The 16,154-nt window shown below is 39.9% G+C and overlaps 1 protein-coding gene across 1 annotated transcript; it reads right to left on the bottom strand.

Annotated features, from left to right (window-relative positions):
- Window positions 1-3,179: 3,179 nt before the first annotated feature.
- On the bottom strand, window positions 3,180-8,413 carry LOC113020603 (uncharacterized). Its single transcript, XM_026164692.1, has 15 exons — window positions 7,410-8,413; window positions 7,178-7,254; window positions 6,876-6,985; window positions 5,897-6,040; window positions 5,770-5,815; window positions 5,591-5,653; window positions 5,400-5,484; window positions 5,200-5,286; window positions 4,731-4,796; window positions 4,504-4,584; window positions 4,321-4,377; window positions 4,175-4,228; window positions 3,762-3,842; window positions 3,375-3,459; window positions 3,180-3,275 (listed from the first exon to the last, which is right to left on the bottom strand). The coding sequence occupies exons 2-15, from the start codon at window positions 7,233-7,235 to the stop codon at window positions 3,219-3,221; spliced, it is 1,074 nt and encodes a 357-aa protein (XP_026020477.1). The 5' UTR covers window positions 7,236-7,254; window positions 7,410-8,413; the 3' UTR covers window positions 3,180-3,218.
- Between the last annotated feature and the right edge of the window lie 7,741 nt (window positions 8,414-16,154).

A 16,154-nucleotide genomic window follows, 5' to 3' on the forward strand; every position in this document is an offset into this window, starting at 1 on the left:
CACTGTTCATGCTTGAAGGTTTCTTGGGGAATGTCTTGAAGGAGCTGTACTGTGGTGCACACTTGTGTGTATGTGGTTGTGCACTGATGCACAGCATAATTGCTTCTGTACTTGTGTATGTTCCAGCGTGCTAAAAGAGGTAACCAGCAGAGAGAAATTGTTATTAATCTTCCGCTTTTCTATATGCATATAAACTTCAATATATGGTTCAAACTGAAAATGAAAAGATGTCTTTAAGCACTAATACAGTGGCTATGTTTTATTCATGGGCTATCTTGCAGGTTGCAACAATATTGTGCTGTTCATTTGAGAACCAGAGGAAGCAGGGGATTGAAGCCAGGCAACCCAGCCCCTTCCTGAGTCAGCCCCTTCCTGAGTCAGCTCCCCTTTGAACCACACAGTATGTGCACACCATTTGACCTGGTGGCTGGCATGATGATTTTGTCAAATGCTGCTGTGTCCAAAGCATATTTGTGAATGATCAAAGACATGCAGAAAGAAGCAAGCTGTCAGTTTAAGAGGCAAAACTCCGACTCCTGGTGTTTGGACAGCTGCTAATAAAGGTCCTGAGGACTGATCCTATATTTGTCTGCAGAGAGCAAGGCTTTGTTGCACTACAGTAACCCCGAGTGAGTATTACCAGACTCCAGTGGTGCTTTAAACCATTTCATACGTATGTGTATGTACATGCAGACCAGTGGGCATACTTGCTCTGCTAGAGCCGGCTTTACAAAGCATCAGTCAAGGTTAATTAATCATACAGTGTGGTGTGATCCCTGATGTAATCATTTAATAACTGCAGTGTGAGTATAGATTACTGACTTTTGAACGCAACACCGTTTGCTGGCAGCAGTCAAGTAAGCCACAGCAGCACACAACATTAGACAGCCTTTAGCACACTCCAGAGCCAACTACACATTGTGATCAGCTACATCTGTCAGGTATGACACACTTAAGTGTCTGGGTTATTGCAGCCCATTTACTGCAGCTTCTCTTAAGCCCACTTATCCCCAATGTGTGATCAGTGTTCAGCTCCTACTGAGCTTTGTTTCCTGACTGGTCATAATCCTTTTCACAGTGAAGACCCATTGGTGAGTAATATCGAATGATTATGTGCATCCATCCATAATTATAACATATCTGCAACTTTACCTTGGCCGTTACAGTATGATGTAAGAAAAAAAGGTATGTCGTACATGTATGATGACCCACCCCCAACCAGTCCACCCATCTGCCCAGCCCCTACCTCGCTCCTGTCCTTTCAGTGAAACTCCCTGAGAGGGGGACGCTCTAAAGCCTTGACCATTCAATCACCCTCTTTTCACTGTTGCTACAGTAACACTTTCACACACTAACATATCAAACACGAGCAACAAAGCCTCTAACCCTAGCCACATTCACTTCCTGGCACTCAGTCTGTCTGAAAGGTAAAAAGAGGCTTTTTCAAGGTCATTGCACATTTAGAGAAGCTTAAAATAGAGTCCGATATTGACAAAACAAGACTCACAGCAGCTGTCAGCAGATCCCGGGAGATAGAGAAAAGAGATGTATTAAGTTCAGTCTGAACTGCTCTGTGTTCATGCGTTAGTGTAATTACTACCATACATCAAGCCACAGGGGCAACCAGTTGTTTAAGTGCTGTAACATACAGTATATAACACTTAAATTATCAAGTGAAGTGCAGCGCGTTTAATATCCCAGTAGTGGTTCATTACAAATCAGAGCACTATGTTAGAAAACAGTGTTCAGTCCAAAAAACCCACAATGACTGCACTGCCACAGCACTGTGACGGAGGCTTGATCTATTGAAGAGCATGTTTAGCTCCACCCACAGTTACGGATCATAGAAAGGTCATACGTCTAAATATATTTTGATGGTGATGGAAGTTAGAGCAATCTGAAATACACAAGCATTAACTGTGTTGCCATTACTCAACAAAAGTAATATAACTTGTAAATTGCTACCGTTACCCCAGTGGCACAGGACTTGTGACTATTTACTGCCCCCTTGTGGTTTAATGCTGAAAAGTGTTGCTTTGAATAGGAAACCAGGAAAAAACACTCAATGAAACAGTCAAATCCAAGTTAGAATTTATTTCAAACTTGAAGGACAAGAAAAAAATTTTTTTTACATGAATGTTAAGGCAATTATCACACTTAAACTAACCTATGCAAAAATGACAATAGTTTTTCCAAAAAAGGGAAGAAACTTATAATTTCTGATTAAAATGTGCAGGGAATTAACTAATGCAAAATAAGCTATTATTCAGAATTTGGGAATAGATGCATGCAATGATAGTAGAGGAAAGGAAAGCTAACTAATATAAACTCAAAAAAAGAATATATATAGAGAGAAAGACACAGCGCAGGCTATGCATTATGATAATTATCATAATAAAGCCACTAATTATAATCATTTATAATATAATATCATTTAATTTTTGGTGGGGTTATACATATTTATATGCACTTTAACAGTATACTTGTATTATACCATTATATATCATGTTATTACTTATTTATTATATAGATAATGTTAACATAGTGTTGTGCCACTGTTGTATATGTGGTATGTTTTCTAGCATCTTGGTCCACCCATCCTTTGGTCAAGTCAAGCTGTTAAAATAACAAGTAAGAAATCTCCCACTGTGCAGTATTTTAAATTAATCTACTGCCTTCTATTTTATTCATCAAGCCATAATGTAATTGTTACTTTACTTTTACCAGTTTGTGCCAGTTACTGCAATTATCTGGCAAATAATTATTGCTCGTCAGAAAAGAACGACCCTAATGAATATTATCTGATCGGCTGTGTTGAATTATTGCCTAAATTTGTTTATGCAAATGAAAAAAGATATGCACATTAAATACTTTTAGATGTGATGTAATCACATAACACAGTGAGATCATATATATATATATATATATATATATATATATATATATATATATATAATTTTTAATTTATTTATATTAGTTATTTTTAACTAATATTCAGCTAAAAATATATTGCAAGTTTGTACTTTGCAAAAAATATTGTAGGTTGACAGTAATCATTTAAACAAAATGCTGGACTTGATCCCAAAGGTAATGCAAGCAAACATACATATAGTGTGACAATGTCTTATAATAATTATTATTAAAATAATATATGCATTATTATTATTATTATTATTATTACTATTCTTATCATCATTATTATTATATTGTTGTTGTTGCTATTGGTTACTTCCTGTTCCTACTTCTTGTATTTCTTGTGACTCCACGTCAGTGTTCTGCAACAAAAAAAGAAAAGAAAAAAAACATCTCTTAAGAACAACAAAACAAAGAGAGGATATAATAAAAAAAAAGTACAAAGGAATCTTCCTCCTCACCGGTACAGCTGAGCACCTGCTGACTCCGTCTCGGTCAAAGCCAGCCTTGTTCGCCAATGGTCCGGCTTCACCTGTCATGTCAAAACTGGAAGTGTTGGAGACAGAAAGAGAAGGAATAAAGACGTGAACCTCTTCCCAGTTACAGCACAGCTCACTTTCTGAGTGGGTGTCAGACAAGCTCTGATGTTCAGTCTGGCCTTTTGACATTTGGGATGTGTAGGCAGAGACCTGTTAGTAAAGTTAGTCCCGACAGTGGAACATATAGCAGCAATAGGCCAAATTAAACAAGGTATGAAGGAGACTGGAAATTGGAAAATCACACAGATTTCTTCTCAGTCATAGTTACTATGTGAGAGCTCAGTGGCAGCGCAAGCAAGCAAGTCTCACCGTTTACTGGTTAGCAGTGGTTGTCCTTCAGTCTCATCATGTTCTGCACGATTACCAGCAGCACCTCCAGTGTCCAGTTCGCTGAAGATGAAGAAGCATTCACAGCCATTATCAAATGGGCGTGATAAACCCTCAGGGTAAGCTACTCAATTCTCTATAAAGTGGTGCATGTGTACGCATAAATGTTGCAAAACTGTCTGTTTTTTCATCTTTATTGCCGTTGGTTACATCGTTTTATAAACGCATGATGGCATGCAGTTTAAATGTATGCTGGTTATTATTTTTGTATGTTACTAACACCTTTGATCATCATAACATGCAAACAGCCTGAACCGAAGCTATTACAATCTCTTAAGATCTAAAACAAGAAACAAAAATGTGTTCTGCTTTGATTTAAATCATCACAGACTTACCTAATGTTTTGTCCTTTGTCGCTATTCACCCCTCCTGGTTCTTTCTTGAAGTTCCTGAAGGAGATAGGGGTTATGTAATAGTACACACTGAAGGGAAACATAAAAATATGATAGAAACTTGCACCCAACCAGAGACAAAAGTGTACCTGTTCATAGAGCGGTGATGAGAGATTCTGCTAACATTGTGGGTACTGATGTCTCCACTGCAAAACAAATAATAGATAAGGATGCCACAAGAAAAAACAGCATTTACTTGACATAAACCTCAAGAACAAAATAGGCTCTAGGCACAATAACAAAAAAAAACAAAACCCAATTCTCATTCTCACTTTTTAGTTAGCTGAATTCTCTCTGTGCTCAAGTTGCGGTCCACGCTGGGGGATTGAGGAGTATTGACATCAGCCTCAGTGCTATGCAGACAAAGGTAGCTTTTAGCACATTAGAGTCTAGACTTCACATTGTTATAAGAAAGCACAGACACAGACAGTGTCTGGACTGAAAGATTAAAAAGAAGGTTATAGTGGATAAAGTTTTAATGCTAAAGTGTCAGGCTAACCTTTGAACAACTACACATTCAAGTGCAGTGCCTTGCTCATTATCTATACGCTGTCCAGGGGGAGCTCTGCAGAAGAGAAGAATGGCAAAGAATAAATAACAAAGTATCAAAGAACAATAAAAATACAAAACAGAAGCAATAATTAGAGCCTGATAGAAATTCATTGTCACCAAGCTGTGGTAAAACGTCACTTCCTTCATCGGGTCTTAAAAGAAGCATTTTCTAAATTAACACCGGTGACATCAACGGGCATCCAGTTTAAATGAGTTTATTTAACATTAAGTGTTAAACAAAGTACAATGATTATTGTCAATGATGTGGCCCTTTTTAACTTTTAATATTCATTCATTTTTATATGTTAAGTTGGAGGCACTGAAGGGGATTTAACTACCTGTAACACAAATACATTCACATACTTTCTGGTAAGCAGGTAAGCTGAAACATGCAGTATGTTAAAAGTAAGACAGACCTAGTTTCTTGTCCCTCTCCTGTCTTTTGGAGGCAAGTCAGTAGGTACATTATAAACCCAGAAACACTGGCTTCACTGTGCTGCTGCCTGAACAAAAAGAAGCATAAAAAAGTTATTAATCTTTGCAAAACATTATATAAGTTAATCTGTAACATGGCAATAATAATTTGATTTTTTCAGGCCAAGGCCATAGAACTCACTCCAGATGTGCTTTCCAGTTGTGGAGAAGAAGACCAATCCCAATTATGATTATGATTATCCCTAGAATGGCTGGCAAAATGTAATCTGTATTAACACAAAACACTTGAGTTATAATTCATTCACATCCATTTATAGTACTAACAACAGCTATGCAATAAAGCAATAAAATGAGCACACGGGATCCACTCACAGATGAGGGTCAGCAACGCCTGTGACTCGTTGGGATCGGTCTTAATTGGAGCTGTGACATCAGCTTAAGAAAAGGAGATGATTGATTTGTGCAGTATATTATGTAAACATGAGGCATATTTTTTTTTAAATTTGAAAACATTTATTAATGTATTCTAGTATAAAAATAGGTTGCCTTACCGATAATTTTGAAATAGGTGCAGTGTTCTTTGACAAAAGGCTTTCCCTAAAAAGAAACAGAGGAACGAGTTAACATTTTAGATTTACCTCTAAACAGGACTTTCTCTGATTTAATTCATACAAGTACCTTCCTCAATCCATCAAGAACTATGCTTTGAATTGTGATGTCTCTGCACTTCACTGTCGTCACTGAGTTGTTGTCCATGTGTACAACTTCAGATGACAACCTAATGGAGGGTGGATTCCGCAGTTCAGCATGGCCAATACTTGTCTGTTGGGAAAAGAAAAAGAAATAAACGTCAAAGGTGGAAAGTAACAAAGTACAAATACTTATTACTTATATTATACTGTTACAATTTTCAAGTATACTTTGTGTATTCATTTTTCTGACCCCTTTTTACTTTTACTCATTACATTTTAACACAAACATCTGTACTGTCCACTCCAAACATTTTCAAAACAGGCTTGTTACTTTACGCGTAACACATTTGAGGGAAATTTTTGTTCCCCAGCACTGCACACCCACAATCATTAAACCAGTCTGATGGGGAAAAGACAATCATATTGGTCTAGCTATCACACAGGGATTTGGGGAAGACATATATGCAATTTTTGCATCATTTATAAATCTACTGGACCTTAAATTAGAAATGTTGTGATTCTTTTCTCCTCACTGCGCCACTACAAGCGATTTTAGGGTTCCCCCATCTCCCGAATCCCACTGTAATCCCCGACTATAGTCACTGTTCTGTTTATGTATGGAGGCAAAATAAAAAGAAAAAAAGTTTGCATTCACATGTACTAATATTTATTTATTTATGTATTTATTTATTATTCAAAGACCTGCGTTTATTTTCTTACTATGAGTACATTTGACACTTATATTACATATTTAACACAGATCTGTGTATTTCTACAAAACCAAATAATATCTGTACTTTTGCCCCCTCTGATGAAAGTTTCGCTGCCTTTGTACGTAAAGTAGTGGTTTACACATTCACTTCGCAAGCTTGGGGGCTCGGCAAATCAAATAGATCTACCTGTTGTGGTGTAAAAGGGAGAAGCCTAAAGTGCTTTCACTTAAAGTCTGAAAGAGGCCAACCTACCCCGTTGTCGTAGACATAAATCTTACTTCCCTCGGGAAGTGATCCATGTTTGAACGTGAATCCACCGAGGGTTTTAATGTCGGCACAAGAAGCATTTATCTGATGACATGCTGCGAGACAGTAATTAGGGAACCGTAAAGTTAATTGTATTTTAAAGTTAAGCAAGAAGAAAATGAAAAGCAAACGGAAACATTAAGTAAAGAACCAGGAAACGATGACGCAGATGTTGCGAGAAGAAAAAAAGAGTAAAAATAAGATATTGGTTATAAAGAAATACGTATTTACAATGCTGCATCACTTACCTAATGATTTCCCGGTGAAGAATAGAATTGGGAAAATCAGGCAGCTTCTAGTAAGCATTTTTCGAAGACAACCGAACCTAAAGCAGGAAGTTCGTACAAGGAAATTTGAAAGCTCAAAATCGAAAATTTAACCAAGGACAACTATTTTTAGAGTTAATCGCTGGCGGTGCCTTAAAATACACACAAAAATGTATAAAGGCCAGACGGGGCTTTTTGTATATTAGACACGTACCTTCAAAAAATCTTCTCGATCGCTTTGTGTAAAAAAAGGAAGTTCTAATCGACCGGTCGTCCACTTTTACACTTCGAACAAGACTGTAGGCCAACTTTAAACCACAGCACAAGTTGCCATCAAGTGTGAGATTTACCAAGACTCTGTCCCCACTGACTTCAAGACAAGGAAGCTCCTTCTCTGAGACAGCATGCAAAGCGGAAGTAAGGTCGCCGAGGACTAGTGAGTGTCAGAACCATAATCCAGGATGAAACAACAAAGATCTGTGAGTGTTACAGGAAGATGGCCACAACTGATCATGCGTTTAGTGAATACCTCAAACAGCAGAAACCTGAAAAATAAGGAACAGGAAGTGGAACCATCATGGGTGGACAGGCCCCTGTATTGCATCACCATTCGAGAAATCCCACGAATGGCACGAGAAAGCTGAACTGAAAGACAGCACAGACACGCCAATCATGGCAGCATAGGAACAACCTCTACAGGCCGTAATGATATATGTAGCCAGACCAGAGATAGCAACATCAAAAAGGAGGAACAAAAGGAGCTAGGGAAATACCAAGGGCTGAGAGAGAACTAGACAAGATGTGGAACATGAAAGCAACAGTGACCCCAAAATAAGAAAGTGCTCATGGTCATGGTATTGAGATTTCCAAAAAAAAAACAGAGGGGGATTTGTGTTTCTAAATATATGCAGTGATTGAGGGGTCTAAGGGTCTTCTTCTGTGTCTGAGTGTAAAGTCAAACAACTTATAGTTCAGCTAAAGGTGTTAAAGCGTTTTTTTTATGTACGTATGGTTATTTTTGAAACTTTTTAGCTCTTACTAACCTAAAGTATCTGTAGTATCTGAGTCATTATTCATTGGTGAAAGTGGTAGCATTCAGTAAATAGAAGGACATAATATCCCAGCTTGAAATTTGATCTCTTTGGGACCATATTGGAACTTATTCCAGCCCAGAAGTGACCTGAGACCCTGGGCTGAAAAACAAAAATCTAAACAAAACAAAAACAGACCAGCAAGGCAAATTGCATTACTTGGTGAAAAGGTTGTGTGTGGTTAAAAAAAGAACCTTGTAATTTATGTTGCAGATCACTTTCTTTGAAACTGTGAAATATATAGTCTCAGTGGAAGATGCACTCTCTGAGTGCCCTTCTCATTTGTAGTTTTGCACACTAAACACAAGGGGAGGCCCTAGCCATGTGGGTCAGACACACTGAACAGCCTGTCGTGAAGTGACATGAAATCACCACAGAGGGTTACTTTCATTATAAACAAAGCTGAAAAACATAAGACATCAAACATAATTGCTTACATGTTGTAAGTCAGTATGAGTTCTGTATTTTAGCAGGATGCTTTTACCATACAAACGGATACATTTGAAAAATTCGTGGCTAAAGTTATCCTAGTGTAATCTTTGGAAATTGTTAGTGGATGGAGTCCTCCCAACATATTGGAACCATGAGACAACAGAGGCCTCAAAAAGGCCCCTGTCATTTCACTTTCATGCAAACACACAGAGACACGGTGCAAAGATAAAGCAGAGGCCGCCATGGTGCAGCATGCTTCATTTGCACTGCATCTTCTCTGGTCCACCGAGAAAACACAGACTGTATTCTGTGTCACTCGATACGGGCCCCTCTCTCTTTCTCTCCCTCCAGATCTGTCATCTTCTACCATCTCCTAACCTCTCTTTCACCCTGCTCCGTTTATTACACGGCAATAATTCGCCAGCATATTCTAGCAAATTTCAAAAGCACTGTGGAGTTTTCACCTTAAACATAATTATGACATTGGCTTCAGTGTGGAAAAATCTAAAGGGACAGTGAAGATGAAGAAATTTGCTTATTAGCCAGTTTGGCGTAACTAACTAGCTTAACTCTGCATCACTCTTCATCACCTCTTGACTACATCCTTAATGAATAAAGATGACAGCATCATAGCGGGCATGAATGAAAGAGTAAATGAACTTGGCTCAGCTCCCTTTGGGGGGAAATGTGTAGAAGCGAACTTGTCCAATCATCTGATCCATTTCCCGTAAATATCAAGTGACAGTGGGAGGGGTTGGATATTCTGCTGTCCCTCTATATCCATGGAGCCTCTGCATAAACACAGCAGAGCAGAGATGACGCAGGACAGCCTGCAAACGCACACAAAGCTACAAACATGGCCATATGACACGGGTTTGCTCTTACAAACATCATGCATCTAGGTCTGACATCTCACTGAATAGATTCCAGACAGTTAAAATGGGATTTTTAGTGTGAATCAGTGATTACAGTACTGCTGCTTGAGTCATCTGACTGCCCGTCTGAACTTTTCCCTTCTTGCTCCGTTCATAAAAGCCGTGATGAGAGATAAACAGCTTTCATCTTGCTGCATAAACTAAATACCATCTCTTCTGTTCTGTTTTACCTCTTTTTAGCAGACTGTTTTCAAGAGCAAAAGAAAAGGTGCAAATCAGCCTAATTAAAATGCAGTTTATTATTCTAGACCTCGGGTTAAAACAAAATCTGAGCACACTATGGGGTGTGTGGTGTGAATTGTGGAGTCAAAGCTGAGGCAAAGCGACATCCCAAGAATCCTGAGTAGGTCTGAAACAATAGCGCTGGCTGCTCAGTACCCCACTTGTGTTTGCATAGTTCCACAACGGTTTTAAAATACCCCCACGGTAAACCGAAACAGTATATACTATATAGACTAAGAGTAACTGCTTTTAAGACAACAGTATCATGTTCGCAATCTTACTAGTTATATTAGCCAATCATAGTTTAAGATCACAGACATCTACATGGCATTTTCCATTTTCCTGGGTTTAAAAGGGAAAGCAAAGAGTCAGCAGGGGTGTATTCACATAAAATGGCAAAAAGTATCATCTCTTATTCTCAGTGCAAGACCAAAGGAGAGCAAAGTTTGGAGAACTAGCATGTTGCGCTGGGATTGCTGCAAAACTTTAGTCTGTCCATTTGGCTCAGTGTGAAGCCTGAAACCCCCACTGGGACAGGTTTGATATCACAGAAGGAAATCTGCACACTGCCAGCACACCAAACACCTCAACATCAACACATACTCCCCTACAGAGAAATATGTGCACAAATATGACATCCATCTCGTTATTTACAGTGTAGTTATGTATCACTGTGCTCTGTAATACACAAGCATGCAACGAGGTTACATAATGGCACTTCAAAAACCAACAAATGAACAATTATCTAAAGTAAATTTGCAAATCTAAACAAATATTCTTCACATGTGAAAGGAATGAAGCTGTCACTGGAATATATGACTACGCTTAATCACACGGCCTCACACAACGTTCTGCACACCCAAACCCACTTTCTACAATGTGCGCATATTAAAGCCCCTTCCACAGTCAGCCAAAACCACAGCTCCCCTTTGCAGAGTTTGGTAAGATCAGGCACAGCAACCTGATCCTACTGAGAAAGTCTTATAAAAGGAAGCAAATAAAATGATCCAATAAAAAGCACCTCTCCTCCACACTGCCAAACCTCATATATCTGGCAGATGTTTGCTTACATTTAAATCTCAGCCTGAGGGCCTATCAGTATTCTAATACAAAAGCTTAGTGGACCTGCGTTAGGCTATGCCACGCAAAACAGTCGCAGCACAGCATGCTATGATGCACAGCAGCTTTTGTTCACATGGTGCTGAAGCACATGTTGCGCAACTTGGACAGGCTCTATAACTGCAATATGTTTTCCAGCCAAATCTCCTGAGAGGGATCGCTGTCAGAAAACAAACCCCTGTTTGAGGCATGGCCTCCAGTTGAAGTTGTTCAACTCCTGCTTTTCTCTGTGTACTTCTCTCCCATCCTTATTCTGTGTATTCTTCTCCGCTTTCCCTCTCAATCCACTCACTCGATCTAGTGTCGACTCTTTGCTCTCCTTCTCCCCTGTGTTTCTTTTTTCTGCGCTCTTCATTTCCCCCCCTTGTGATTCGCTGCTGGGGTAACTCAGGATTCTTAGTATTTGGCTGGGCAAACCCAGGGCAAGCGTGTCTTGTTACAGCAATCGAGGCTTTCTGATAAAGCTGTGCATTGTGAAGGATAATCCCTCAGAAACAATCAGGATTTTTATATCCTGCCCTCTGTTGTTTCTGTAGCCTCTCTCACACACACACACACACACACAGCATCCGTACATGCACATAGTACAACACATTTCACAAACACTACCATTTGTTCTGAGACACACACGCACAAGCACATTTACAAGCACTGGCATGCACTGCACATTAAATGGACTCCTGAGAAAGTATGCAAGAAATTCACATCAAATTACCCATTCGGTTAATTTTGTTTAGAAGCTGCTCTCTGTACTGTTCCCTGTGATTCACAACAGTATCCAGCCTTTCTTGGACACACTGTGAATGGAGTATCTGGGGTCGGGGATTTGTAAACAGGGGGCTGCTGGTTTGCTTTAAAATGTCAGTTAAGTCCGTATGTCTATCAGTGTCATGTTTGGTTAGGCCAGCTCTTGTGTAGCTGTTCACACTTGGCTGATCCTTATTGTTAAATAAGCAAAGCCTTGTGTTTGGCTGTGCTGCGGATCAGCGAGGCACTCACCTGAAAAACTGGAGAGAGAATGGAGAGTAGTACAGCAGAACACTACATAGAAGGCACATTTTAAACCATTTAAAGTTTCTCATTAAAACCAGTGTGCCACTTGGCCATTTTCACAGCAGCTACTTTGACACGTAGCAGCTTAAAAAGCCCACATTAACATTAACAATGGATACGTGTCATTTAGATGCCTTACTTCCAGGGCTCTGGTACCTTACCGGGATATTCAGATTGAGTGGTGCTGCCATTTGTGTTATTAGTTCACCTTTGAATTTTCTCCTCTACATGTCAAATATTTATGGTGGGGAAAAAAAGCCAGTTTTCACTCTTAAGTTTTATGGTGTTTGAATAGCACTCAGTTCAGTGAAATCCATGAAAGCAGGTGATTCACACCTTCAACAAGTTAAATGTAACCACATTACATTTTTAACATTTTTCAACGTGCCACTTCTAGCCAGTTGTTCAATGTCTAGACAGGTAGATGCCTCTGTGATTCCTGGCCTGGGATCAGCTGCCTGTCACTGCCATCAGTCCTCATTTTCCAGCAGGAGGTTTTTTCTCCTGGCTTTTCCACCGCTGTCATCATCTGCCACCAAACCAAGGGGAAGGAGAAACATAATTATAGGACAGAGGCAAAGAGCAGAGTTGTAACTGTCAGACTGACACTGTTCGACAATTATATGAAATAACTGTAAACAATCCATCGTAAAAGTGCGTGCAGTCCATCTGTTGTCCGGTAGTGTTGGGGAGGGAGGAGAGGAAAAAGCTTTCATTTCAAGAGATGCTTGAGACACAAATTACAAAAGAAGATAAGACCATGCGACAGATATGATAATGAGTCACTGCTGTTGCTGAATATAATATCAGCTTCTTACTGTACTCTAATGAGTGTCCTCAATCTGCCAATTATACACAAGCTTTCCTTGGCAAGTGATGCTAGTGGATCAGTATTACACACACAAGTTACTCACAAGCTCACCTCAGTCATAACTAGGAATTAGAAGAATATTGCCTGTGTGCTTGCTCATTAAACTAGTGGCACTAAGCTATCATCATACTTACATGCACATAAAATAGATGAAAGGATACACACATACACACTGGGGCGCGAAGACAGAGAGGCCTACACTGTACTTAGCAGTTTCCTGAGCACCAGCGAGTGCCTTTCATTTGCTCCCTGAGGTACTGCAGAGCTGCGTGACCTCAGCACCTCAGGTTTTTAATTTTCACTCGTACTGTCCACACTACACTGCTTCACAAATAGTGTAATTCTTTCTCTTTACTGTTTAATCCTGCACTGACACATAGTAATCCTCTCGTATGAGATAGTTTAACAATGTTCTTCACAGAAGCCACATTAAGTAAAATAGAAGGTGTAAGGAGTCTATGGTGGATTATGATAGCATGTGTAAGGCAAGGAGTGAGTCATGGCCTAAATGAGCTTTTAAAAACAAGCCAATGTGTGTATGTGTAAACAAACCGAACTCATACAGAGATATTATTGCATAAATGAAGGCAATGACGTGATGTATATTCCCCCAGCGTGTTTTCTTCACACCAAGTGATATCTCATGTGAGACCAGCTCCCTAGACCTGTAGTGGTGAGGTATAACATGCATCCAGTGTTACTTAACTGATAAATGAGCTGTTGCATGATTCCACTGCGCGTACCAGCAAAGACTGAGTGTTATGTCACCATCATATTACCGCCACTCGCGAATGTGCGTGCTGCAGGAGGCTGAGCGTGTTGACCTTGAAACCCAGGATCCTCCTCCCACCTTCCCACCTCTCTGCTGCGGTCGTCGTCACTGACACCTCACAAGTCTCGACTATTGTTTTTAGACGAGAGATGTTGTTTTTACATTCCAGTCTGTCTTCAGGAACCAAACACTCATCCACACGCACACACACTCACTTAGCATCCCTCATTCTTCAGGCTGCAAAACAAAACGGTTGGCTATCTCTATTGACAACAGGTCTTGTCTCGACCCTGTTAGATAAGTTTGTTTTATTGGAGAATGTTTTGTCAAAGTCCACCCGGCTTGTTATGACTGTGAGCTAGATTTTTACATGTCAGATTTATCCATCTAGAATGGGCATGTACTTTAGGTTTGTTTTATAGATGACACAGATAATGAGAAACAATCCCTGGCTGAAGACTCCTCCACCTCAGAAAAGAGAAGCTCCAGGTAACCAAGGGCATCCTAAGCTTAACACTAAAATGAACTCAACACACATTACGATGGGTGGCTTTTCCGATGTGTTGTGCTCTTTTAACTCTTCCTTGCTTTTGCGAAGACAATAATATGACCTTTAAAATGGTAAATAGTGGCTTAAGGGCAAGTTATAAGCTATGCGTATAATAATGCAGAGACCACATTGCTGCTTTTGAACAAATATACGTATGAGGAATCCCGTGTTCATTTATTATTTAGCAAAGCTAACAGGAAAAAAGGGTCTCAGTAGGCAGGAGCTTGTTTTTTGACTCTCTTTTAATAGAGCCCTTTATAAACGTCTCCATGTGTGGTTACCAGTTCATATAAGCTTCAAAAAATAGTGAATCTGAGCTCCAGTGCTGTATAGTTAGGTGCATAACAGTGGCAGGATGTGACAAGGGGTGCTATCTTCATCAGCCGCCACGATTACGCTGATCTCGTCAGATATTCCATGCCTTATCTATGTGTACATATGTGCCTGACTGATAAATAAGGTATGCATTTTGCTTTCATGCATCAAAGGGAATGCACACTAACATAGGTTTTCCCATTTGGGAGTGATTGCACCCAGCTGTCCACCTGTAGGTCCTCATTAGTACTTTGTGGATCAGTTTAAGTGTTGATTTCTTAGCTCACTCAGTGAGTCAACGTGGCTGGGCACATCTTAATCCCTGAGGAGCACAGAGAGAGAGGGAGAAGAGAGGAGAAGCAAGACAATTTATCTAAGTGGGAACAGGCAAAGTAATGTTTTTCATAAACTCACATCAGGACATGATGTGCCTAATGGCTACAGCTTGTGCATTCACTCACTGTCATTACTATAGGAGATTTAAAAATGCGCATAGCAGCGAGGCTGGGGGGAGCAGGCCTGAACTCAAGCACACTAAAGAGCCCATTAATCCTTTTTAATTCTATTAAGAATTGGACTACAGCTGGATAAGAGGCCAGCGGAGTTCCAGAGACTAAGTCGGTAATGCCTCGGAGACGTATGGTAAATACTTAACGAAAACTCCTATGCAAGGAAATTTCTTTTCCTCTTTACAAACAGTTAAGTCAATTTTCACTCCTAAGCAGCTTTTACTTTGTAGTAAACAAAGACAGGTTACATTAGTTCTGTGAAAAGAGATATTTCGTATCTCCATTAGGCGCCAAGGGCTATTTCATCACTTCAAATATGGGCCCATAAAATTTGGATAATCTACAAATTTCTTGACGATGTTATCGTTGTCAGAAAAAAAAACAAATATGATAACTTTACTCCCACGTGTACTCTATTCCTCTCACACAAAGAGATACGCAGGTGAGCTACGTGCCTTCCACAGCACGCTTATCTCTGTGTTGCTGAGAATCAGCACCGCCATCCGCACTGCTATTTTTGCTCCCGTCCAATTTCACAAAAATCAGAATCTTATCAAGGAATTGCCCAAAGTTAAGTATGAGGAAGAAGGAAAAAGTGGTTTTAATTTTCTTTCACAGTCAAGCGTGTGGACAATAATGGCTTTCACCTGTTGAGATAACAGTACAAATACCACGGCCAGTCGAAATGAACAGTGCTGACCTACTGTGTGCACAATTGCGGCAGTGCAAATAGCGAGGCCCTTCTGACCGGACCTCAGTAATGTGAACACAGAGAGGAGTCTGCCTCTGCTTGTTGACTCCCATTCATTTCCATTAGGGCTGAAGGGTTACCGAGGAGCAGGCCAGTAACAGTGTAAACGAGATGTCATGTTTGACAGGGCGTGTAAGCTCAGCTCGGTCACACACACCTAAACGTTAGACAATAACAAGTAGTGAGGCAGACAGACAAGGAGCTGTCACAATACCACAGCCATATATGTATTGCTCAGGAATAAAACGAGGCTTCTCAGTTACAGTCCTATAAAACAAAACAGGCCTGAAAAACGGGATCACATTTGTTCCCACCCTGATGCCCACAACCATTACCCTT

The sequence above is a fragment of the Astatotilapia calliptera genome, chromosome 4 (genome assembly GCF_900246225.1).
Source record: "Astatotilapia calliptera chromosome 4, fAstCal1.2, whole genome shotgun sequence".
NCBI lineage: Eukaryota > Metazoa > Chordata > Actinopteri > Cichliformes > Cichlidae > Astatotilapia > Astatotilapia calliptera.

Coding starts and splice junctions, on each gene's coding strand:
- LOC113020603 (XM_026164692.1), bottom strand. CDS start 7,235: ATGCTTACTAGAAGCTGCCTGATTTTCCCAATTCTATTCTTCACCGGG. Junction 4,229..4,320: donor CATCACCGCTCTATGAACAG/GTACACTTTTGT, acceptor TATCTCCTTCAG/GAACTTCAAGAAAGAACCAG. Junction 3,276..3,374: donor GCAGGTGCTCAGCTGTACCG/GTGAGGAGGAAG, acceptor TTTTTGTTGCAG/AACACTGACGTGGAGTCACA.